Here is a 27,000-nt window from a genome sequence, read left to right as displayed (position 1 = left end):
TTCTGTGGTATTTTTTACAACAGAGGTTATATATGTTGCCACAGACACCACATTTCTTCCTTTCCATCATAATTTACATTTGTTCCAACAAAATAAAAATAATAATAATAATTATTAATATTAATATTTTTAGCAAAAGTTAACACTTCACCAATTGTTTTATACAACTTATCAACAAAAAGGTAATTCACAATAGTATACATAACCATCAATCTAATCAACGGTGGTAACCACAACATTTTCATCTATGATCTTTACTTTTTAAGGTCTAGGCCTCTGTGGGTCTTCATTGTTACTAACATAGCCACTCCGAGCCTTTAAAATCCCATAATTCCATAGGAGTGAACCATATCTCAAGCGAAGGGATTGAGAAATAATTCCATCATATGGTATTTGTAGTCCATCACTCAAAAACTCAGCGTATGCAGCAACAAAAACTCCACAATCACTGTATGGTAGATCATCAATTAGAAAATATAATAAACCTAATGTTAACATCACATTTCGATAGTGGTAAGACTAAAAAAATAATGTGATACTACTTACAAACTATTGCTTGCTTGTTGGGCAATACCAGTAACATGTATGACTTCGAATGGGTGAGATTTGTTCTTGCCCTGGTAAGATTCAAGAACTAACCAGTTGGTTTGATCTTTTTGCTCATAAAATCCATTGGATTCAAGGTACTTTGGCAACTTTGTAGACAACTTTTGAATCTCGGCACACAATTTTCTGTTAGTCCTAGATGAGGACATCGAATCATAGATATTTAAGTGTCGTTCCTTCAATACAACGACTGCCAAGACCCAATGAAACTCCCCATTACAATTTACAGGGACATAAACCTCATCTGTGACGTGCCAAGGCAGTCCAGCAGGTATACCAAACCCTTTGATAGTGCCAACGATTTTATTCTTATATTCAGGAACAAAACTAGCATTGTCAATGTATGTTTTGAAAAAAACAATTAGTAGTGTAATATCGATATTTAGAATGACTCTGTTGCTACGACTTCTTCCGCAAATAGTATAAAATGACATCCACATACTACACAGATGCATCAACAAGTGTTTTTCTGTATCAATTTATTTGTATGTATTCATGTCTTAATCAAAAGATAATAGTGGCATGAATTTACCTCATTAGTCCAACACTTACTGGGTTGAGACATTACGTAGAACCAGTCCTTTTTCTTTGGAAATGCAATTACAAAATCAAGTTGTTTGAACTCAAGATCCGAGCAATTGGCTAAGTAGTGATCATCCTTGTCTCTTCTGCAATTTTGTAATTGTTATAAATAAATATTTAGTCAACAACAAGAAAAAATACTAATAAGAGTTGAACAACTTTACTTTTTTGCATGATGCTTGTAAAGACCCTCGTTTATCCATTGAGAGAAGGATGACATTAGTTCAGTTGGACCCTCCGTCAATGTTAAAACCTTCAAATGGATATTGTTGCTTCACATCACAACTGACGACTTTGACTTTCTTCTCTTTATTTTTCTCTTTCTCTTTCGCTTTCTTTTACACTTTCTTCTTCTCCTTCTCTTGCTCCTTCTCCATCTCCTCCTCCTCCTCCTCCTTCTCCTTCTCCTTGCCTTTTAGGTTTGAGTGTGATACTGGAGCAACAGTCATTGATTTTTTTCTAACACTAATTATAGATAGTGATTGGAAAATAGATTTTTTCAACCTCCTACACTTCAAAGGTTGTGAAATCTTCTTGGATGTATGGACATCAATATTATAAGTCATTTCCTTAAAAATATCAGTGAGTTCTTTAACACGACTAATAAAATAATCATGTTGCTGCTCACAATCTTCGCATAGACAAAAATAACATTTGATGTTAGAAGAGGAAGCAACACCAATAAAAGATTGAGTTGTTGTCATGGATGAAGCTTCTTGTATCATTTCATCTACAAGGTAAATTAAAAAAGGTTGAGAGTTTATAATTGATTATAAAATAATAAAGGGTAGCAATTTATACTTATGTTAACACAGATGAATATTATGTTGACACAGATGTACCTTCTGTTACCACAAATGAATCTTCATGTGCCACAAATGAAGCTTCTGTTACTACATATGACCATTTTGTTGCCCTGACACGTAGATGATATGTTCCAACATATGACAACTTTGTTGGAATATATACCAACATATCACTAAAATGTAGCAACAAACGATACATCTTTCAACAAATGAAATATATGTTGGATAACTAAACAAGACTATATTTTTAAAATCATATGAACAAAATGGTCACAAAAAAATAACAAAAGCAACAAAAAATGATTTTTCACTGAATGTTAACAATACATATACATTTCCTCAAAATTAGGGATTTTTTGGGTTTGTTGATTTTCTTTCAAAAACAACAAATAATAGGTACCATTACACTATTAGTCAATTTTCACATCTATAGAATGATTTATTGTTCATTAACCCAAGAAAAAAACTTAGTATTGTTCGAAAATTGTAAAATCTTTCAAAAAACTGACTTACCCATTTTATGTCAAACACAATCTTTAGTTCAGAAAGAAGAGACAGTCACGGCCGGAGATGAGGAGGAAGATAAGATAATGGGGGAGAATATTTGTTTTGATAGTTGGATTTTTGGATTTTCTAAGGAAGAAGAAGAAGAGAAGAGAGAACATTGGGAGAAGAAGAAAGAAAATTCTATTTTCTTTTACTTTTTTTTTAAATGGTTTGGATAGAATTATAAAAGTTGAAAAATGAAGTGTTTTTGTGTATTTTATGAAAGATTAGAAAGTTTTGAAAATGTTAATTTGGTCCAGCTTTACTTAATTACATTTTATAGTAAATTTGACCATTTCTTGGTCAAAGTGTCACCAAAAACAAAACTCAAACTTAATTGACACCTTTCATTTAATTGTCTCAACCTTCCTTCTCCCATTTTGACGCAACAGAAGTTAAAAGAAGGAAAAAAATAAGAATAAATCAAGAGCTCTATCATCGGTCTCCAGTGAAGAAGCAAATAAGGGGGGAAATCAAGCTTTGTTAATTAGTTAAAGAAAGGAGTAGAAGAAGAAGGTAAATTTCTTAACTTAGTTTAAAGATTGAAGTTAAATATTCCATGACTATAGATGGGGGTTCAGAAGTAGAGAATCATGAGTTAAAGAAACAAAGAAATTTGTTAAATTTCCAGAAATTAATGGAGTGCATTTAATTATTGGACTATGAGATTTTGTATTTTGGCATATATGAAACAAAAGTAATTGGACAGTAAGGTTATGTCGATCTTTTACAATGAGGATTAATCAAGAAGAGGGCTATTTTGTGTGATTAAAGCACTATTTAGGTGATTGGACAAATTTCGAATTATTTATGAAACCTCTAGGGCTGGGTTTTTAATGTAGTATGAATTACCTATATGAAGGAGTTAACACGAAATTGTTATGAATGTGTTTATAGTTTGATCAAAGGATTTCATACAGACCATTCGAGTAACGAGCTTGGTATTTCAACACAAGTACTGTGAGTAGTAATATTACCACAATTGATGTTTCATAACTTGCATGATTTTCACATGGTTTATAAAGTAAATGTGTTACCAAATGTTTTAAACTTGCATGTGGGACAAGTCTTTTACTGGATATGATACTGAAAAGATTATTTGAGATGATCTCATTCTTACAAGATATGATTACTGTTATTGAAAAGGTTTTACACTTATTTGAGAAATTGTATTTTGATAGGTGATTGTTAAAATTTGAAATGATATGATTTGATAAGATTTATATTTTTCTTGTAATCAATAGAAGCATTTCAAAATCGAACAGAGCATTTAAATCTTATCAAATCATATCATTTCAAAGTTTAACAATCACATGTCAAAATACTATTTCTCAAATAAGTGTAAAACCTTTTCAATAACAATAATCATATCTTGGAAGAATGAGATCATCTCAAATAATCTTTTCAGTATCATATGCAGTAAAAGACTTGTCCCACATGCAAGTTCAAATTATCATGTAACACATTTAGTTTATAAACCATGTGAAAAACATGAAAGTTATAAGACATCAATTATGTATAAGTATTATTACTCACTGAGCTAGCGTCTCACTCCTCGCTAATTGTTTTTACAGAGAACTCAGGTGGTATTGAAGAGGATTTCATTAACTAGCGTGTGATTTGGTAGCATCTAGTGAGCCTCGCATTGCTTCGCGTGGCAAGAGAACTATTGATTTGCTATGTTTATTTAGTTTCTTTTAAAAACTCTTAGAGTCGTTCCATTTGTCATTCCTTTGATTTGAGTCAAGATTAGTCCTTCGAATTGTAGTCAAGTGACTAGTTTGGAACATTTTCCGTAATTTGCAGATGAATTGTTTTATTGAGTGACAATTAGATCATTGATGGATATTATGTTGTGGTTAATAGTTGCTATTAGTTGTGTTGTGAATTTCTGAGACATGAAAATTCAGGATAGGCCTAAAAATAAAGGAAACTCTGTCTGATTTTCTATAGAATTTTGGTAAGACTTGCTTTGGGATTCTCCCCCTTAGCGCCGGTCACGTTCCTAACTTGGGTCGTGACAAAGTTGGTATCAGAGCAATAGGTTATTCTTATAACTTATGGAGCACACATTAGTAGTAGAATCTCAATTATGGTTATGTTGCCGGCCATTTCTATAATCACGATTCTGCGAGGATGTGATAGGATGTGTCTGGTCTTTCTTTCTCTTTCCTGCTTATGTGTGTGACATGTAGGGCCAACTAGATTAATCTAACATTATTTGTTTCTGTTAACCAGATGGCTCAAACCCGATTATCTAATGACAAAGCTACGACGGATGTTCTGAGTCACCTAATGTCACTACGGTTAGGCAACCAACTTCCTCAACTTGGGGAGGGACAGAGCTCGCAGAACTGGTTGAGGTAAGGGCCGTAATTCCACCACAAGAAACCGTAGCACCACTACTGGAACTTCAAGAGATGTCACTCCGAAAAGGAGCGCTAGTCCACCTCCATCATCACATAAGAATGCTACTAGTGGGGTACTTGCCTCCATGCAGAAAGCCATAGAGAGTTTGGTCAATAGAATGGATAGACAGGAGAGGGATGGTCAACGTAATGTTGCTACTACTCAGACACATGCACCACTTAAGGAACCTGCACATACTTATACTTTTGGGAATAAAGAGGTATCCTTGCAGGAATTCTTGAAATTGAAATCACCAAAATTCATTGGTTCTGATAGTTCAGCTGATCCTCAAAGCTTCTTGGATAGGAGATTCAAGGCCCTCCGGGCTCTAGGATTTTCTAGTGAGAGATCAGTGGAACTAGCAGCATACAAACTAGAGGACATGGCTAACACTTGGTATGAGATTGTATTGCTAGGTTGACCTACTAGGGCAGCACCACTGAAGTGGGATGAGTTCAATAAGTTGTTCATGGATAATTTCCTTCCTAACAGTCAGAGGCAGAAGTATGCAACTCAGTTTCAAAAGTTGGTACAGACTCCAGATATGGATGTGGCAACTAATAACGCCAAATTTTGTAAGCTCGCTAGATATGCTCATTTGTTGGTACCCACTGAAGCAGATAGAGTTCAGAGGTTCGTGCATGGGTTGGTTGGTCATCTATTCAATTCCCTAGCCCCAACTATAAGTACCATGACTTATTTAGAAGCAGTTGATCTATCTAGAAAGATTGAAGAGAAAGGACGAGAGGAGCCTACAACCTATGATGTACGTAAGAAGGCCAAGATAGGGGGATCTTACAGCAGCGACTTGGGTGCAAATCACAAAATAAGGAATCAAGGAAGACAACAGGGTTATCAGATATGGATGGATACAGTTTCACAGTCCACATACAAGCAACATCACAGACAGGGTATTCAAGGACAATCATCATCACAAGGACATTTTTGCTTTGGTGAGCATTTTTGCTTCCGAAGGATTCCACATTTTACTTCTAGTTTGTTAGGATGTCGCGGGTCTTGTCCCGACTTCCATCATAGTATTTTAGATGCCTCATAGACAATAGTATTTTGAGGAGTCTTTTCCATTTCCATTGTTAATGTTCTATGACGTGAGTTGCCTTCTTATGTCTAGTTGAATATTTGAAAATTTTTGAGTTATTTATTTTGAGACAATTGAGTTAATCTTTGCATTTGAGTTCCTATGTTGTTGAGTAAGTCTTTCGATGAGTGTTGAGCCAGGCCAAGGGTTCGCTTTGGGACCAACGGTGGTTCTCGAGTGCTGACAACGTCTAAGGTGTAGGCTCGGGGATATATATATATACCTCTGATATGCAAAGATATTTCACAGTTATAACTATGTAAAATAAAAATCTTGTAATAATTAATGTGTTAGAAGTTAAAGTTTAGGGTCATGCCGATAAATTTATGCCACGTCCCTTTGTATTTTGTAAGGATACAACAATCTTAAACATTGGTTCGTCAAACTCTCACAAGACTTGTCATCTTCTTCATTGTAACATCTGCCATAGTTAATGAGTTGTGAAGCTTTTTATCTCCAATATTTTCGACACAAAATAAATACAAAATACAATTTATTGTATTTTGAAAACAATTGATACGAAATAAATACGGAATGCAATGCAAAATAAGTACAAAATACAATCCTCTCTCTTCCCTCTCACGATCTCACTCGCCTTTCTCGATCTCGCTCGCGTATCTCGCCCTCTCTCGATCTCCCCCGCCTCTGTAACACCTCGTATCCAAGACAGACCAAAATACAGATTTCAGAAGTTGCAGGTGCCATCGACGGGCACAACCCACGGACCGAAGCTGGGGTCCATAGGGCCACCTGCAGCTCCCTCCCAGAACCCAGGAGAAAATATTCTAAGAGTCGACCTAGAGCCGGACCTACAGTCACCATGGGGCGTGGTCCTGGTCCATGGATCAAGACCCCACATCCCAGTCTCTGAAGTCAAACGACTGTTGACCAGGACAGACCGTGGGTCCATCGAAGGTTCGTCTGTCAGCTGCGTTAGTGGCCCCAACAACTTTTAAGTCATGGGTCGTTTGGTCTTTTCCCTATGCATTGGACCCCTAAATTACGTCGTTTAACCCCTAAACTACTTTGTCTAACCTAGTTTTAGCCTAGTGACTTAATTAGAACTTACCCTAGTCAACTCATTCTCCAAAAATTCGTCAAGTTGAACGAAAAGAAGGAGAAAGAGTCGACCAACCCTCTCCAAGAACGCAACAAGGTTTTCTTCAGTTCCAGCCCCGAAATCGAAAGATTTCTCCATGGAATTCATCACCTGGTATGTGGGATTTCACTAGTGGGTTCCTTACACCCATTAGGTCCCTAGAATTCAATCAGATTCTTGATTCCCTTTTATCATGTTTAGACCTAGGGTTTCTAGAACTTTAGAATATTGTTGTGATGTAGTTGTTAGACTAATCCAAATTAGATTATCATGTTTTTAAGAAATTGTGGCTTAGTTCTTGCATGAAACTTAGAACCCTAGTTGTGTAGATTCGTTTAGTTCATGAATTACACTTGCTAGGTCAGTTTATTCAGATATACATGCCTCAATTAAGAATGTTTCAGTATCAGTATATTAATGTTGCATTTTCAGTTAGCATGTCAGTATTTTGTGCTATTCAGTATTACAGAATTCATTTATAATGTGTTGCTTACATAATCAGTTGGGAGTAGGCTTAATACCGAGTGGACTAAGGGTCAGTCACCCTCATAGTCGCAGAACTACGTCCCCCCGTAGGATAAGTCCCCTTTATGGGCAACATATTTAGTGATCACGCCAGTCATGCCTTTATACCCCTAGCAAGATATATTGGGTCATCTAGATGGGGCAATACATTGGACTGAACGGATAACTCTCGTAGTTTTATGTTGGTTAACAGTAGCTCCCATAGGCACATTTTGTGCATTGACTAGGTTATCAGTTACAGTTCAGTATTCAGTCTCAGCATGTCATGTACTTGGTCATTGCATTCAGTTAGTTCAGTATTCAGTATATTGCTATAATTGGGCTTTATTGTAGTGAACTAGGCAGAAACATATGGGCCTATTGGGCTGCATTTTGGATAGCCAAATTGTTGCATATTTTAAGCTTGTAAAAGGGTTGAAAATGGATAGGCTTTCATGGCCTTTTTCCTTCTTTAAATTAAATCATTTGAGCTTCTAATTTGATAACTAATATAATATATATTACGTAAAAAAGTTTAGTAAGTAAGAAATTTAAAATAAAGTAACGACAATCTATTTTAAAGAAGACGACAATAAAGTACTAATAGTAACATTGATAAAAAAAAAATATAATTTTGAAATAGTGAAAATGATAATAAAAAGATGATAAACATAAAAATAATAAAAGCTAAAGTAATATAGATAATTACGATAGAAATAGCGATAAATGGAAAATAATAGTGAAGTATAAAGTATTCGACTTATTACCAATTTAAAAGCTCAACGAAATAAATTAGAAGAAAGGAGGGACAAAATTAGGTGTCAACAGAAGTAATTTGTTGATCGACTACTCTTCATGTTTAGAGAACCAACCAAAGCTGTAGGTTAACAGCGTGAATTAGGATGTGCTCTTACTTCTTCGTCAACGACCTTCATAATTATTTACAGCAACATTTGTTCACTTTAACTTGAGCCGCATTACTGATGTGCTTTTATAACTACATATGCAGTGACGTTGAACTTTTCATAATTCTTTTACTTAGAAAGGTTATGTTTGAATTTCTTGAATGTATTGGTTTAAAAAGATTTTATATCACCAAGTTCTGACAGTTGAGTATTATTTCTTTTGAATTTAGCTCTTTTCAATAGATATTATATTGATAACACGGGGTTCATTTGAATCATGTTTCTTAACTCTTAAGCATTCACTTGGTTTTAATACACCTAGAGGTCTTGTAATTGTCTACATTGCAGGCATTTCTTGCTTTTTATGTGATCAATGACCTGCAGATGAGTCTATCTTCAAAAGCTTTGGTATCTTTCTAAGCATTGTTTCCATTTAAAATAAAAACCTTTTATTTGAAGAGAAGGGAAGGAAAAAAAAACGATGCCAACTCTTGTTCCTGTACTTAATTGACGTGCATAGGTCCCTTGTAATTTTATCTTAGCAATTTTTCCTGTTACAGCATATCTATTTTCCGCATTAAACTTGTAAAGAACACAGATCGGTGAGTAATCAACCATAAATCATCAATTATTAACTGAGTAGCTTATTTAGTTTCTACTATTCCATGACGAAGCCAAGCTCTTGATTGTGTCATCAACTGGGAGAAATAGTGAAGGAGTATGATTTATGATACATATTCTACAAAATCTTCATGTGCACCTCTTTCCGATGTAATTTAACAGGTAACTGGAGTGAGCATGCAAAGTGTCTTCGTTGGCCGAGATCTCAATGACACTACTTTTGTGTGCAGATCATTGAGCTTTATGGCTAAAATGATATGTGAGATTACCTCATTTAAAACTAAAAGATTCACTCTTTTCTTATTAACTTGTTACTGTAATTTAATTGACATAGGTGTGTCACTAACAACAAAATTCGACACAACAATTCAAATTGATCCACCTTATCCACAACGTCGGCAACTACAAGCATGGTACTACATTACTTTCATATATATTCTCACTATTTTTTCCTATCACTAAATATTATCAACTATTAACAATTGTATTATATACAGGGTCATCGAGAACCATCAATACTTTCCTCCTTCACTCTCAGTAGTACATCCACATCAGGATTTCTCATCTCTCTTCCAATGAATGAAGAAGTGGTACCTATTGCAAACATTGACTCGCAACAAGATGTCAGTACAACATTTTCCCTTTACTTCAGCTCCAAATCTACTATAATAATTCTCATCCTTATCTGTCTCCTAGCACAGGGCCAGACATTTACAATTGAGGCAAAAATAACCTTCCCCACTGACCTTAAGAAATTCTATATGTTGGTCTGTTCAAACTGCGGACAAGACGTACACTATCCAACCATAAGAGAAATTCATTGTATGAACTGCGACCAGAAAAATCTGTTAGTACCCAGGTACTTTATAATATGTATCTGCCCATATATTGTTTCACATTCTTCTTATTCAAAACATCAAATCACTATGTTTTACATATATAATACTACAGGTGCAGGTTTGATGTGGATCTCAAAGATAACTCAGGCTCAATAATTGGAATAATTATGGATAAAGAAGGAGAAAAACTGTGCTACTTCTAATCAAATCATAATATGTATAATTCTCACTTAACAAATATAAATTACTGCCCCTCCTAGGGTAACTATCCACCTATGGAAGATGTTCAAACTAACATTACCAACAAACTCTTCCATGGTCGAGCAAAGAAAGCATTTGCCTGTACTTGATGTACAACATCAGTGAAATTATGCATCCACTCCTGTGTTGAAAAGGAAAGTTTTGCGGATTCTCTTCTGTCACCAAGCACAATCAATATTCACGAAGGAAGCAAAAGAAAACAGAAAACAGAGCCACCCCACGTACCTGAACAAGCTGGATCACTCAAAATGAAACAGAAACTGGAACCAACAACTCCTCAAAAAAACAACTGAAGGTCATTTATGATTTTACACTAGCTATTATAAATTAGGTCTACTGTTAAATCAATATTATATCACGCTTCCTCACTTTATTTGATGGTATATACTTCCCTATTTGGAAGTACATCTAGCAAAAGATGTAGCTCAAAAGATTGTTTTCCCAGCTTCTTAGAGATATAATAAGTAGTATGATGATGATTCTTATGAATCTCTGTTTCCACTTTCTGGCTAGCATGTAGTAGGCTTATTGGTTATTTTTGGTCAGCAGCTGCGTGTAGGCTCGCAAAAGTAGCTTGCTGCTCCCTGTGTGTAAAATGGAAGACAAGAGTGTGTTAGAAAATTACCTCATGAGTAAAGATGTTTTGGGACCATTTTAGGTACAAAGTTTTTGAGGCATGTATGCACAAACCAAAAAGTTAGCAGGTCCTTTCCCTGTGAGATGTGAAAATTATAAAAGAGTTTGATGGTAAGTGCTATATTAGAATATATTAGGGAGTTAAGTTAGAATGCAAGAAGATAAAGTACCTGTTTTTCCACAATAGTCAGTAGTAGCTGCCAAAAAGTATTTCAATGACATTGAGGGTCATATGTACGGTTTAATTTTATAAGAACTGAATCCTTAAAACCTCATCAAGTGCATTACCAAGTACTGTGCAAAAGCATAAACTCAAATGATAGATCATTGGAGCCTCCCTCTCTAATACAGGAAATGGAAGAGAAAGGCGTGTTGCATTATTTGAAGAGGGCCCATTTCAGTCTCTGATTCCAAAGCTAGCAAGAACACATTTATGGAAGTAAGAATTTTTTCCCCTGAATGTATATAAACTCAATTGTGATGGTACATTCATTGTCTTGTTCATGAGAACTTGTAGCTAAACATTAAATCAAGAGAAACAGCTACGCGGCGTTTTTGTCCTTAGCGAAGGAAGGATTTTGTTGTTCTAACAAGTATAAAATTGCAAATGTTGAACTGAAAAGTAGAAGGCAGAAATGTAAAGATGTTAAAGAGAGGAAGAAGTTATAAATGAATGACCTTCAGTTGTTTGAGGAGTTCTTGGTTCCAGTTTCTGTTTCATTTTGAGTGATCCAGCTTGTTCAGGTACTTGGGGTGGCTCTGCTTTCTGTTTTCTTTTGCTTCCTTCGTGAATATTGATTGTGCTTGGTGACGGAAGAGAATCTGCAAAACTTTCCTTTTCGACACAGGAGTGGATGTATAATTTCACTGATGTTGTATGTGAAGTACGGGCAAATGCTTTCTTTGCTCGAACATGGAAGAGTTTGTTGGTAATGTTAGCTTGAACATCCTCCATAGGTGAATAGTTACTCTAAGAGGGACAGTAATTTATATTTGTTAAGTGAGAATTATGCATATTATGATTTGATTAGAAGTAGCACCGGATCAGAAACTCTTTTGTAAATTTCTTCTGCAGTAAGGGACAACAATTTTTCTCCTTCTTTATCCATAATTATTCCAATTGTTGAGCCTGAGTTATCTTTGAGATCCACATCAAACCTGCACTTATAGTATTATATATGTAAAACATAGTGATTTGATTTTTTTGAATAAGAAGAATGTGAAACAATATATGGGCAGATACATATTATAAAGTACCTGGGTTCTAACAGATTTTTCTGGTCGCAGTTCATACAATGAATTTATGTTATGGTTGGATAGCGTACGTCTTGTCCGCAGTTTGAACAGACCAACATATAGAATTTCTTAAGGTCAATGGGAAAGGTTATTTTTGCCTCAATTGTAAATGTCTGGCCCTGTGTTAGGAGAAAGATAAGGATGAGAATTATTATAGTAGATTTGGAGCTGAAGTAAAGGGAAAATGGTGTACTGACATCTTGTTGTGAGTCAATGTTTGCAATAGGTACCACTTGTTCAATCTTCATCCTTTGGAACAGAGATAAGAAATCATGTACTCAATTGCATTCTTATTTAATGGGCGCGCAGGCTTAGGGCACGGCAAACTTCTGATGAGGTATTATTGAAACACTTCACACCACTTGTATTATCTCACATTCTTTTCTTCAATAGCTGGAGATGGAGGAGGGTGATGAAATCGATGCAATGCTACATCAAACTGGATGCTGCACTTGTTTCTCTAATTTTTAACTTGGTTTATGTTAGTAGATTGTTTAGGGTGATACTTTCAACTCCCTCATCTGCTCTAATTTATGAATGTTTAGTTTTCACAGTATTAGATGATGTCATTTATCAAAGTTTACTCTGAATTGTGTCTTGCACCTCACTTTGCCTAATAACATTTCATGCAGCTCATAATAATATTATTGTACATCAAATTGTGCAAATGCCCAAAAATACGTTCTGACTGCGATACCGTATGGTTGATTGGATATGCTTGGAAACCCAAGAATCAACACAAACAGAGTCAAGCGACTACTGAAGCAGAAACCTAGGCAAACCATCGTCACACACCTAAATTTCAGAGAAAAGACACATGTCAAAACGGACAAATAATTTAAATTTTATTAATCACCCCAAAAATAAAAATAAAATTCACAAATTTTAAAGGTAATTTGAAATATGAGTTATTAAAAATTTAGTAGTTTGAATTTGGAAATATTTTATAGTTGATTAGTTATTATGTTATTTTACTTAATATTAGTTTTTATGTAGTATTTTAGTAGTTTGAATTTGTCATATAGTATTGTTTTACAATTTTAGAAAGATAGATTTCTTTGTTGTTTATTGCGACTTCTAACATTTGTATTAATATATATTTGGTTCAATTTTTAAGTTTTAATTTACTTTTACGTAATTTTTATTGCATAATATATATGCAACCATTTCTTCAAGATTTCATCTTCATATCAAACTTTTCTTCCTATCTTCTTTTTATTGGAGTATTATTTTTCTTCTATAAATTAAAGGCATCACTATCTCTCTTTTCAATTGTTTTGTTTGTCTACTCCATTTTCGTACTTATTCAAGTATTAAGGTATTATTAAATTTTTGTTCATTTATTTTTATTTCAATACTTTTTCTTGGTCACAAACTTTAATTTTTTTTATAAAATATAATTATAAAAAATTGTAAAACAATTTGAACAATTAAGGCAGAACGTCTACATTCTTTTATATTTTTTTAATGAAAAACAAATGTGGTTCATTCGTAATTGGGTGAACTGCAATTTCTTTTTATAAAAAAATAGTATTTGTCGAACTCTTTTGATTATACTTCAAATATGAATTTTAACATTCTCAATTATATTTCTAATTTATAATATTTCTTAACTATTAAAAAGTTATTCATATTTAATATTTAATTTTCAAATATGATTTTTTTTACAGAGACGTATATTTTGGTCCAAAAATTTATGATGTGTTGACACTTCAAGCAAATCATCGTTCTCGGGCTATTTGGGATGACCAATTAAATGGATAAGTAGAATGTTTAAAAAATTGTCCTGCTGATGCTGAATTTTAAAATCATATCAATAAATATCCTTTACATCCTCGTATTCTTAATTACTTCAATTTGTGTGGGTTTTGAGGGGTGTTAGCAGTTAAATATCAAATGTGATCGAGGGCTTATTATTGCACCTGTTGAGCATTGACGTCCAAAAACAAATATTTTTACATGCGTATGGGCAAGTGTATCATCATCACATGGCAGGATGTGGAGATATCGGTTGGCTTGACTGTTGGAACATTTCAAAAATCGAAATATAAAGTAGAGAAAATAAAAGATGAATGAGAAAATATGAAGTGGATAATCCATATATATTGTTGAAGAAAGAGATATAGCTTCACATAAGAAGTTGATAAAAAGAATTGTAGTTTGTTCATTTTTGAAAAAACTACCTTTTAAAATTATTTTAGGAGTTGAATTTATTTGTCACAGTTTGTCCACAAATATGCAAAATATCCATTTTGATCTATAGTATTCAAAAAATGTCTATTTTGGGACCGCACTCCCAAAGCTGGCACCATATTTCATTTTGACATCTTAATAAAACTTTGTTCATTTTAAGGACCCAATGCAGGATTTTGCTATATCATTTAGACATTTTTTTACGATCAACAAAATATAATGTATGTGTGTTGCACACTCACGTATATTGTCAAATTAAATAAGGACATTTTGAGTTAAAAGAAAAGTAAAAACTATTTTAACAAGTCTATTTTTGGGTTTATTTTGTGCGAGGCTTTTCAAATTTTCATCTCAAATATTTCAATTCAAACGGCGGTGATGTTTTCTCTAAAGATTTTGAGGCATTACTTATATGGTGTTCTTGTAGATATGTTTATCGATCACAAGAGTTTGAAATATGTGTTCACTCAAAAGGATTTAAATCTTTGCCAAACAAGATGGATTGAGTTATTGAAAGATTACGACATGAGTGTCCTCTATCATCCTAATAAAGTGAATGTCGTGGCGGATGCTCTTGGTCAACTATATATGAGAAGTGTTGTTCATGTTGATGATGATAAAAAGGAGTTAGTCTGTGATGACCATAGGTTGACCCGATTGGGTGTTCGCTTGATTGATTGTAATAAGGATGGTGTGATTGTTCATAACAGATCAGAATTGTCTTTTGTATGGAATGTCAGGGCTAAGCAAGATCTTGATTCGGTACTAGTTTCCTTGAAGAAGTCAATTTTCGAAAAAGTCATTGAGGCTTTCTCCTATGGGAGAGATGGTGTCCTTCGATTTCAAGGTCGATTATGTGTTCTGAATGTTTATGAGTTGAGGAATCAGTGAAGTTCTTAATGAGGTCCTTTACTTGAAGTTTTGACTGAAGTCAAATATTTATACTTCAGAAGCTCCCAAACACGAAAAATTGCATAAAACCAAACAAATGAATAGGTGACCCAGCAAGTCATAAATAACTTAGGGTCTTCACAACTTACGGAAAATCTCTAAACGCTGAAAGTACGTAAAAATGAAGAAAATGACTCGAAAGGTCATTACACATTTCTGAACAATTTAGTTGAGAATTCTTGAATACTTCTGGAGACTTCAAATTCTAGAAGCAATCTAGTGAAGTTGATGGTGGTTTCTTAGATCAGTTTTCTTATCATGGATTGTTTTCTTTCACCCAATGTTTTTTTTATATTGATGCATATATTTATTTTTTTCTCCATTTGATGCTTGATAGAAATAGGAGTGGATACAAAATTTTAAGTTTTATGAAATAGCTTTTTAAAAATTATTTAGTATTGAACTCATCATTTATTTAATACTCCTAATGGATTCATATATTAGTTAATACTCATCATATATTATTTGGTTAATTTTTACATATTAATTTTATCATTTGTCACAAAAATATTGGATTCAAATAAATTTAATATCAAAAGACTATATTCACATCTGGGTACTGCATTGGTAGAATGACTAAGAGGTTACTATAATGAAGGTTTAAATAGGTTCAGCTATAACTTATACTTACAAGTATGTTTAATATTTTAACTCTTTTAAACATTATCCTTATTCATTGTAAATGATTCAAATCAATTAATTGTGAAAATACTAACTCAGGACAATACTAATTCTTCACTTGTCTAGTTATGTTATTTTTATTGGTGTAATAATCAATAGATGTGTCTAAATAAACTTTAATTATTTTTTTTACTTAAAAAAGTATGTTTTGTCAAGCTTAGCCAAATGGAGATGAGTTATAGTAGTGGTGGAGCCAAAATTTTAATAAGATTCAAAATCTAAAAATAGACACACGAAGTAGTCGAAGGGGGTTTGACATCTATTATATATACCTAAAAAATTATTTTAACCATATATAAATAACATAAATTTTTGCCAAAGGGGATTCGGATGAACCTCATAACTCTAAGGTGGCTCCACCACTGATTATAAGTCATGGAAGGTTGATGTAATGAAGTGGGACCCATATAGTGCATTTGTCATCATCAATTCATAGAACCCTCGCACAATGCATGCACTTTGTACAATTTTGAAACTTTGTTGATTTGAGAAAGTCATAAGATTGACCAGCCTGTTGATCACCGTCAAGTTGGTAATTAAAATACTATCAACTGTACTTGTTTTGAAAAAGAGCTGTCCATGCCCTTTGTACAATTATGACAAATTGTCTTAACTCATTTCACAATCTGAGGAGTGAGGACAATATAGATTATGAAGAATTATTAGACTGAGAAAGCACTTGTATATTTGACAAATTCACTTTAAGTTGTTTGGTTGTACAACTGGAAGCTAAAGAATTAAGTAAATAAAGCCTAGTGTCATGTCCCGCCACTGTAATTAGATTCTTGTGTAAGTTGTCGAGTACCGCACGGAATATTAGTGAGACTTTAAGTCCGTGACACTAGCCTCTACAAGCAACGAATATATATATATATATATATATATCCTATCTAGCATCCAATAGTGTGATGCTTAATTGATTTCCAGAATGTTCGCCAAGCTTGCTAGATGAACTATTAACTTCACCGAATCGGCTTCTGCTAGTAAAAAAACCAGGTTCTTTAGGTAAGGGCAATGGAACATCGCTAGACAACATCAGGACAACTGATGACATGCTAGGCCTATCTTCTGGACACTGCTGCACACACAATAGACCTACATGAACTGATCTTTGCACTTCACATAGGTTGGATAACTCCTTTAGATGTGTATTTATTACTTCCATAACCCTTCCTTCTTTGAAGTGGATCCACACCTGAACATACATTTCACATCATGCAGTTAGATGCTATAATTTTAACTAACATGATTTTTACACTATAAGTATAAGATGAGTTCCTACATGTCCTAGAAGATTATGGTGATGGTCTGGATGAATGAACCCTCTATTTCTCGTCCCGCTTAAAATCTCCAGAATTACAACTCCAAAGCTAAAAACATCTGATTTCACTGAGAATTTCCCTTCTTCTGCATACTCCGGAGACATGTAGCCGCTGTAGGATAATGTCAAACAAAGAAAGTAAGTATCTCTTTTTTTAAAAAAAATCACAAATAAAGAAAGTTAGCTTTGTAGTAGAGTGTAAGTAGCTCTTTGGTTTAAAGATTTTTACTATGTTCCAACCACTCTTGTTGTCATGGCTCCAGTCTCATTTCCTCCGAAACTTCTTGCCATGCCAAAGTCAGATATCTTCGGGTTCATATCAATGTCTAGCAAAACATTGCTTGGTTTAAGATCTCTGTGGATTATTCGCAATCTTGAGTCTTGATGAAGATAGAGAAGTCCTCGAGCAATTCCATTTATAATATGGAAGCACTTGGGCCAATCAAGCAGTGACCTCCTATCTGTATGTGCAAAAATCAAAAGTTCAGAGAAGTGATAACCAAATCCATCTGCAGCTGATTGAACTATTACTACAGATACTCAAAATAGGTGGAAAAGATACTTTCATTATGTATCAACTATACATTATATAGAATTACAAATATATGGGAAGATATTTACAATCCCAAAGAATATGCTACTACAATCCCAAATGATATACTACACAATCAATAAGATATTCTAATTGATCTTCAATAATTAGGAACAAATCTACCTATTAACTACTTTTCCTAACTCATGCTAACACTCCCCCTCAAGATGGAGCATAGATATCATGTATGCCCATCTTGACAAGTGAGTTATTAAAAACTTTTCTGGATACAGCTTTAGTTAGAACATCTGCCAGCTGCTCTAAGGTCTGTACATATGGAACTTCAATTGTCTTATCCTCAAACTTCTCATAGATGAAATTACGATCAATCTCCACATGCTTAGTACGATCATGTTGAATTGGATTTTCTGCAATTTTAATAGCAGACTGGTTGTCGCAAAATAACTTCATAGGTTGGTCGAGTGAAAAACCGATCTCCCCCATAAGTCGTTTCAACCATAGTAATTCTTGGATACCTTTAACCATTGCTCTGTATTCAGCTTCTGCACTAGACAATGAGACAACCTTTTGTTTTTTACTTTTCCAAGTAACCAGGTTACCTCCAACAAAAGTGAAATACCCCGTTGTTGAGCGTCGTCGTTCACCTTTGGCACCCCAATCTGAATCACAATAACCCATAATTTTTGTATGGTGATTCTTAGAGAACATGAGGCCTCTTCCTGGTGCTGACTTCAAGTATCGCAAGACTCTAATGACTGCATTCATATGAACTTCACTTGGATTATGCATAAAGCGACTTACCACACTAACCGCATAAGCAATATCTGGTCGGGTATGTGATAAGTATATCAAGCGTCCCACTAATCTTTGATATCTCGCTTTGTTAGTAGGAACTTGATCAGGTAGTTCCTCCAAGCTATGATTTTGTTCAATCGGTGTATCAATAGGTTGACAACCTAACATACCCGTCTCCTTTAACAAATCAAGAACATATTTGCGTTGAGACAAAAATATTCCTTGTGTGGACCTAATAACTTCAATACCCAAGAAATACTTTAATCCTCCTAGATCTTTCATATCAAATTCAGAGGACAAGTAAGTCTTCAATTTAGTCATCTCATCAACATCATCTCCAGTAACAATCATGTCATCAACATAAATGATAAGAATAGTTATCTTACCATTTTGTCTCTTCAAAAATAAGGAATGATCTGCGTTGCTCTGAGTGTAACCATATTTCTTCATTGTTAGTCGGAACCTTCCAAACCATGCCCTAGGCGATTGTTTCAGACCATACAATGCCTTTTTTAGCTTGCACACTAAATCTGTATTTCCAGAGGTATTGTAACCAGGAGGTATGCTCATATATATTTCTTCAAATAATTCTCCGTGCAAAAAAGCATTCTTCACATCATATTGTTGTAGAGGCCAGTCAAGATTAGCAGCTATTGATAATAGAACACGAACAGTACTTAGCTTTGCCACAGGAGCAAAAGTCTCCTGATAATCAACACCATAGGTTTGTGTAAAGCCACGAGCAACTAGCCTTGCTTTGAATCGATCAATTGAACCATCCGGATTGTGTTTCACTGAAAAAACCCATCTGCATCCAACTGGTTTCTTCCCTTTTGGTAACGACACAATATCCCATGTATGGTTTTTCTCTAGTGCTTGCATCTCCTCATTCATGGATTCTGCCCATTTAGGATCATCCAATGCTTCTTCAAATCTGGTAGGGATAATAACCGATGACATCTGATTCACAAAGCTTCGAATAGAGCTTGGTAAGTGTTCACTGGAAACATAATGAGCAATAGGATATTTGACTTCCTTTGGATTATCAGGAGAGTATCTTGCTGGTGCTTTTCCTCGATTGATACGCGGAGGTAACTGATACCTATTCCTGTTATCATCACTAGAAACCACTGATCTAGTGTCATCAATTAAATTATTAGTATTAGTTTCCTCATAAATAACACCTACCTCAGGAACATCATCAGAAGGAACATTATTGGTGGGTACTAACGGTACTGGAGAGGGGGATTCTTCACTTTCTTGTTGCACTGACGGTACTGAAGAGGGGGATTCTTCACTTTCTTGTTGCACTGTTTGATTGAGAATGCCTTGGTCTGGAGTTGTTGAGCTAAACCATGTATTATCTGAATTTGTACCACTATTATCAGGTAGTAACACAATCCAATTTTGCTCTTCAACCTTATTCTCCCCCTGAAGAGAAAAATTGGATAACTCCGGAGAGAAATACATCTCGGTCTCAGAAAAAGTAACATCCATAGTAACATACAATCTTTTGGTAGGGGGATGATAACATTTGTATCCCTTTTTATGAGGCAAAAAACCAACAAAGACACACCGTAATGCACATGGATCAAGCTTCGTACGTTTGTGTTTAGGAAGGTGAACAAAAACAACACAACCAAAAACTCGAGGTTCCAATTTTAAGGTAGATGAGAGGTTAACAAAATTGGAGAGGTGATTTAAGGGAGTCTTAAAATTGAGAACACTACTTGGTACACGATTTATTAAATAAACAGCATACAAAATAGCATCCTCCCAAGATGAAGGTTGCATATGAGAACTAATCAAGCATGCACGCGTAACTTCCAATATATGGCGATTTTTCCTCTCTGCTACGCCATTTTGCTGAGGTGTAAAAGCGCATGTAGTTTCCTGGATGATGCCATGCTTTTGGAGATACGACTGCAACACTTGATTAACATATTCTCCACCATTATCTGACCTAAGGACTTTTATTTTGGCTGAAAATTGGGTTTGAATCATCTTATGAAATGAGCGGAAGCATTCAGAAACATCACTTTTATTCTTTAGTAGATAAATCCATGTCATACGACTAAAATCATCAACAAAGATTACAAACCAACGATAGCCAGATGAACTAGAAACTGGAGAGGGACCCCACACATCAGAGTGAATCAATGCAAATGGCTCAGTCGCCTTACTAGTACTCAAAGGATAAGTAGTACGATGACTTTTCGCTAATACACAAACATCACAATGAAAATTAGAGAAATCACACTCTGAGAACAAAGTTGGGAATAAGTGTTTAATGTAGCCAAAAGAAGCATGACCAAATCTTCGATGCCACATCCATATTTGGTGTTCTTTAGTAGAAAATGAACTTTGACTGGTTAGAGCAATACCACGACATACATCATCCACATAATAGAGCCCCCCTCTTTTAGTACCACGCCCAATAATCTCCTTGCTGTTGAGGTCCTGAAAGATGCAGAAATGAGGATACATTAATACTAGACAATTTAATTGTTGAGTTACTTGAGACACAGATAACAAATTATTGGATAGTGAAGGAACAAATAATGTATGCTCTAAAGACAAGGAGGGAGTCAGAACGACAGTTCCAGCACTAGTAACTGGGGATGATACACCATTTGCGTTGGACACATGTGAGCGATGTCATTTATTAGGAGCTTGTAGCAAGGACTGATCAAATGTCATATGATCAGTAGCTCCGGAATCAATAACCCATCCAGTGTCTTTATCAGAATCCATTTTAATCAAATTTGATCCAATATTACCTGATGAGTGTCTAGGTATCGCTAAATCAGAATCACCAATTTCAGTTGAAACTAAAGCCGTTCCAGTAGTTGGCAGTGATGTGCTAGTTGAAACCATAGCAGCAACTTTCCCATCATTTTTATCACCATCCTTTCGATTTCTCCGTTCCCTGGACTTTTTTTCATTTAAACCATCCCACCAATCTGGATATCCATGTAACTTAAAACAATTCTCAACTGCATGTTTGGGATTACCGCAGTGAGTACAGCCCTTTTCACCATTGCTACGAGCTTTTGAATGGTAATCTCGATTCTGGACAAAAGAAACCTTTGCTGCCATAGCCATGCTGGAATTTGTATTATTATTTAGCATTGCATTCCTCCGTTGTTCTTCACTTCGAACCATAGCAAAAGCCGATTCTGGATTGGGAAAAGGGTTTGCGCGAAGAATATCACTTCGGACACGATCATAAATATCATCCAAACCAGCCAGAAAGAAATACACACGCTCTTCTTCAATTTCCTTCTGTCGAGTCTGGACAACATCAGGTTGTGTGAAAGAGATGGGCTTACGATGATCCAGTTCCTGCCATATTTTGCGCAAATCTGCAAAGTATGTAGAAACTGTTTTCCCCTCTTGTTTCATATGCATTGCTTGACAAGAGAGATCGTAAATAACTGATCGATCAGCCCCTTCATAATATGTTTGAGACACGGTGTCCCAAATACTCTTGGCCGTCGGAAGACGTACAAATAAGCACATAATGTCGGGTTCCATGGCACAGACGAGCCAACTTTTAACAATAGCATTATCCATACTCCACTTTTCATAAGTGGCATCAGTAGCGAGAGGCTCTTTAACTATTCCTGATAAGTATCCCATTTTTCCACGACTCGCAACAAACATCTCAACAACTTGAGACCAAAGAGAATAATTCTTTCCATTGAGTTTTACACCAAAGGGAATGGCTATAGGTTCTAGAATGGTGTTTGTATTTTTAGAGGATTCTCCCATGGTAGAATTATAGACTAGGATAAAGAAAAGAAATTTTGCTCTGATACCAACTCAAAATAGGTGGAAAAGATACTTTCATTATGTATCAACTATACATTATATAGAATTACAAATATATGGGAAGATATTTACAATCCCAAAGAATATGCTACTACAATCCCAAATGATATACTACACAATCAATAAGATATTCTAATTGATCTTCAATAATTAGAAACAAATCTACCTATTAACTACTTTTCCTTACTCATGCTAACACAGATAACAAAATGTATTAAGAGTTGAGAGAAGTGAAAACCAACCAAAAAGGAACCAATCCAAGCTATTATTTGGCATGTACTCATAAACCAACATCTTTTCTTCTGCTTGGATACAGCAACCAAGGAGCTTAACAAGATTCCGGTGCTGGAGTTTAGCAATGAAGATAACCTCATTCTTGAACTCATCAGTTCCCTGTGCAGAGTATCTTGAAAGTCTCTTTACTGCTATTTCTTGTCCATCTTTCAGCGCACCCTACATATCCTCAGGCAATTAGCTTCTCTAGTTTTTCGATTGAAAAATTCTGAGTAAACTTTTTTAGATAGCTTGTTTGAAGTGGAATTAACTTTTAATGACATTTCTGGAGAATCGGAGACATATTTTCTAATCGGGAACTTGTTTCATTTTAAAGGTTCCGAAAGTTTGTCAATGTTCCAGCATATATAATATATTGAAGTTAAGCAGTTTGTTTAGAGAAAAAGAAAGAGATGTAGTTAACATCGTTACCTTGTAAACAGGTCCAAAACCACCCTCTCCAAGCTTGTTGCTCAAAGAAAGGTTATTGGTAGCCTCCAAGATAGTGGCAAAATCAAACAATGGTAAATCTAGATCATCATTTTTGCTCTTATTAATGTACAACATTTCAGAGCTTCCTGTCAAAATAAGGACTTAATTGGATGTTAAGAGGAATTTCTAAGATTTACCATCAATTCAGGCCACTTATTTCAAATTTCAAAGTAGCAAAACATCCGGTTTACCTTCACTAAAACGTTGTTGATTCTGATTCTCCTCCTCTTTCTTCTTCTTGTTCTTCGTATGCCTAATGTACAAGATCAAGCATAGCACTGAGAGAAGACTTAATGCTGCCAATGGCAAGCTGATTCTCAATTTCTTTAATATCTCTTTACTGGAGTTTCCTGATGATTCATATAAACTCATCTTAGTCTTATCAAATTTTTAATAGACAGTTCAATTTGGTCTAGAAAACTCAAGACTAATGTAAAGAAGCATACCAACCTGTACTTATCTCTGTCTCAGAGGAGTCCAACTTTATATAGATATCTTGCCCACTAGAACCAAACTCTCTGATGTCCATCAGCTCATCAAACCAAAGCAAACAATCTTCATTTGTCCGTGTTGTGTCTAGTTTTGCATAGGCCACACATGAACAGTTTCTCAAGCACAATTCCTCACATGAATTAAGAGTTACTCCTCGATCGTACCAGGAAAATCGAGTGTCTGGCAACTTGATCCCTGAATACTTTAAGAATTTAACTTCCTTTTGGCAATTCAATATTGGTGTCTTTCTAACACAGCCACCTGACCAATTTCCCCTTGCCCATTCTGTTGGATCTTTGGGTTCAAATTTATCCAAACAACTGCAGATTGAAGAGTTTCCACTGTTGCACAAACCATATGCGTTACACTGGGCATAAATGTCACAGTTGTCTGCTGGTGCGCTACCAAAGTTATCCCAATTCTGAGTTAGATTATTCCATGTCGAAAGCTCTAGAAACCCATTTAGTTGCATCACTACCCTTGCAATAGCAGAAGTGTCAATGAGCTCATAAGTAAAGTATACTTGATCTGGATCGGATGCAAATATGTATTTATAAGAAGGACTTGGTAGTAGAGATGGTGAATTAGCAAAGCTTTGACCATTCCATGCTCCACCCCTGAAGCGATGGATGGAACCGTTCATGAGAAATGGCTGTGGGAATCCATTAGGATCAAATATGAAACTATATTGACCATTAGAAGGGTCATTTCTGCTCTTCCATGACCAGAGGAAACGACGAAAACCAGTCTTAAGATCGATCCCAATCTTAACTCCAGGCAAAGCTGTGTCACCAGGATAGTCAAAACTCTGCCATACATAATTCGAATTCTCAGTTCTAACAACAAGATTGCCTGAATCTAGAAGCTGTGCTATTGGATTTTGCACGCCTCCTCTTGTGGTATTGGAAGACCAAACCACACTGCCAGAACCATTTACAAGAGTAAGATTTCCTTGTGTTGTAAAATTGAGCATACCATTTTTATCATTCAGTGGAGTGTCTCTATTAGCAACCCATACCACTGTCTGTACAGATACTTTGTTGAACCATATTCCCAGGTATCGTTTACTCGATGTTGGAGTTGGGGAGAAAAATCCCAACTCAAAATTTCCACCTGACGAAACAATCGTTTTTCCATCTCTTAAAGGTTCATCTCTAGCTATATTATCTGCAGCTCTAGTAAGAATCAAAACACAAAACAAGTAACATAATAATAATAACAAATGAACATGTCTGCTTTCCATCATCCTTGTTTTACTAAAGGAAAATATTGCAGGATTCTCCTTCAATAATAGGCAGGGATTATTGATGAAATAGCTGATATATAATAATATACTTCCTTTCTTCCGGTCAAAATATTTAAGTTTGATTGAAAATTTATTCATCAAATTTTTTTATAAACTATAAATAATTAACAATTCAATTTACTTAAAAAATACTATGTAAAAAATTTATAATTAAAAATAGCTTTAATTGAATCACGATATTTAAAATATGTCACGTAAATTGATAGGGAGGGATAATAATAGAACAGAGCAATAGTTGGTCAACTTCACTGCATACAATTATTGTTCTTTCGGTCAAACTGTTGAGGCGACGTCTCTGACTAACGCAATTGTCTAGAAACATGGTCACTGCAGCAGCCATCAATAATTTTCTCTTCTTTTTTTTCTTTTAGTAAACAGCTTGTCAATAAAAAATAATTTAAAATTCAAAATTAATTAAAAGGGTCAAATATTTTTTTGAACTACTCAAAAGGTTTATCTACCTATTATAAAAATATCAAAAAAAAATTTTGCATAACATATAAATATGACCTTTAACTTGACTCCAGCAGATAATTATGCATTTTAACTTTGAGTGTGCACAAGTAGACGCTTAAACTTGTATAAAATTAAATAAGTAAACATACTTGTCTTATATGGCATAATACACATATGACGCCACGTAGGACACAAAATTGTCATGTAGGACGATTGTGTCTATTTATTCAATTTTATACGAGTTTGAGTGTTTACTTGTGCATATCCAAAGTTAAAGGTTATAGTTGCCCGCTAACACCAAGTTAAATGTCATGTTTATGTATTATGCCTTTTTTTGGGTTAAAACAGCATATCTGACCTTTTAAAAATATGTGTCTTCCTTGCCAAGAATAAATAACTATTTTACCCCTAAAATATATGAAAAAAATTGAATTTGCTGTAAATAAATATTGTATATTTGTATACCCCAAACTATTTTTTTTTTTGTTTAAATGATATTCATGGTCTTTAATTTAGTCCATAATTTTATCATAAAAAATCAAAAATATGATTGTACAGTTATTATCATAATTTTAATAAAAGAAAATTAGTCTTTATTAATTAATCACTTTTTTTTAATCATTCAACCAAATCTCTATTACTCTTTGCATCATACATTAAAAGGAAATGATGCAAATAATTTATAAGAAAAGACAATCATTCACCCTTGAGTAAGAAAATATAAAAAATAAGTATAAATTAAACATAAGGTGATATACCACTTGACGAATGGAAACATGAGATGCCAGTTGTCTGTTATATTTTAATTAACTAGTGAAACTATCCGCGCGTCGTGCAGCTATATGAAATATTTATAATATAATAATATGAAATATGTAATATTTAGGTTGGTATCGAATATATAGATAATATTAATATTTCTCTTCATCTGCGATATCATAGGTTTTTTCATTTTTTTTAAACATATAAATTTATTTATTTTTTGTATATGTATATAGTAGAACAAAATATTCACCGTGGTGAAATAAATGGAATAAGAGATAATATGTTGAAATAACAATATTGTATTACGTTGAAAATATTTTATATGTTTTAATTTTCTCTATCTTTTGTAGGATTACTAATTTTCTATTCAAACTCTGATTTCGTCAAAACAAATTTGATTTTTTTATTATGTCCTTATTATTATATTTGCTTATTATAATTTTTAAAACATTAATTAAATATTTATAAGATTTATGAAAAATGAAACATACAAAAGTTATGAATAATATTTAATATTAAAAGTTACAAGTAAGATGAAGAGACATGAGTTAAAAATAATTCAAATGTATAATTTTATTAGACATTAAATGTGTTACTAATTATGCATTGATTTTATTTGTAAAATAAATAAATAAAAATAAGGGGTGAAAATACAAAAAATGAACAGAAAAAATATAAA

At 34.3% G+C, this 27,000-nt stretch overlaps 3 protein-coding genes and 1 long non-coding RNA gene across 4 annotated transcripts; 2 read left to right on the top strand and 2 right to left on the bottom strand.

Annotated features, from left to right (window-relative positions):
* Window positions 1–261: 261 nt before the first annotated feature.
* Window positions 262–1,637, bottom strand: LOC125849509 (uncharacterized). Its single transcript, XM_049529597.1, has 4 exons — window positions 1,531–1,637; window positions 1,139–1,274; window positions 547–914; window positions 262–448 (listed from the first exon to the last, which is right to left on the bottom strand). The coding sequence occupies exons 1-4, from the start codon at window positions 1,635–1,637 to the stop codon at window positions 262–264; spliced, it is 798 nt and encodes a 265-aa protein (XP_049385554.1).
* Window positions 1,638–8,876: 7,239 nt separating this feature from the next.
* On the top strand, window positions 8,877–11,934 carry LOC125846735 (uncharacterized). Its single transcript, XM_049526327.1, has 4 exons — window positions 8,877–9,590; window positions 9,675–9,800; window positions 9,879–10,036; window positions 10,129–11,934. Exons 1-4 carry the CDS (start codon window positions 9,588–9,590, stop codon window positions 10,217–10,219), a joined length of 378 nt encoding a protein of 125 aa, XP_049382284.1. The 5' UTR covers window positions 8,877–9,587; the 3' UTR covers window positions 10,220–11,934.
* Window positions 11,935–11,939: 5 nt separating this feature from the next.
* Window positions 11,940–12,739, top strand: LOC125846741 (uncharacterized). The gene is made up of 2 exons (XR_007444389.1): window positions 11,940–12,546; window positions 12,603–12,739. It is a non-coding gene; the product is annotated as an uncharacterized LOC125846741 (long non-coding RNA).
* Window positions 12,740–16,518: 3,779 nt separating this feature from the next.
* Window positions 16,519–25,037, bottom strand: LOC125846707 (G-type lectin S-receptor-like serine/threonine-protein kinase At4g27290). Its single transcript, XM_049526280.1, has 7 exons — window positions 23,753–25,037; window positions 23,494–23,652; window positions 23,243–23,388; window positions 22,780–22,990; window positions 17,585–17,816; window positions 17,317–17,467; window positions 16,519–17,229 (listed from the first exon to the last, which is right to left on the bottom strand). The coding sequence occupies exons 1-7, from the start codon at window positions 25,035–25,037 to the stop codon at window positions 16,921–16,923; spliced, it is 2,493 nt and encodes an 830-aa protein (XP_049382237.1). The 3' UTR covers window positions 16,519–16,920.
* Window positions 25,038–27,000: the final 1,963 nt, after the last annotated feature.

This window comes from Solanum stenotomum, chromosome 12 (assembly GCF_019186545.1).
Source record: "Solanum stenotomum isolate F172 chromosome 12, ASM1918654v1, whole genome shotgun sequence".
Taxonomy (NCBI): Eukaryota; Viridiplantae; Streptophyta; class Magnoliopsida; order Solanales; family Solanaceae; genus Solanum; species Solanum stenotomum.
Note: the sequence above shows the minus strand (reverse complement) of the source record. Positions and strands in the feature narration are given on the sequence as shown.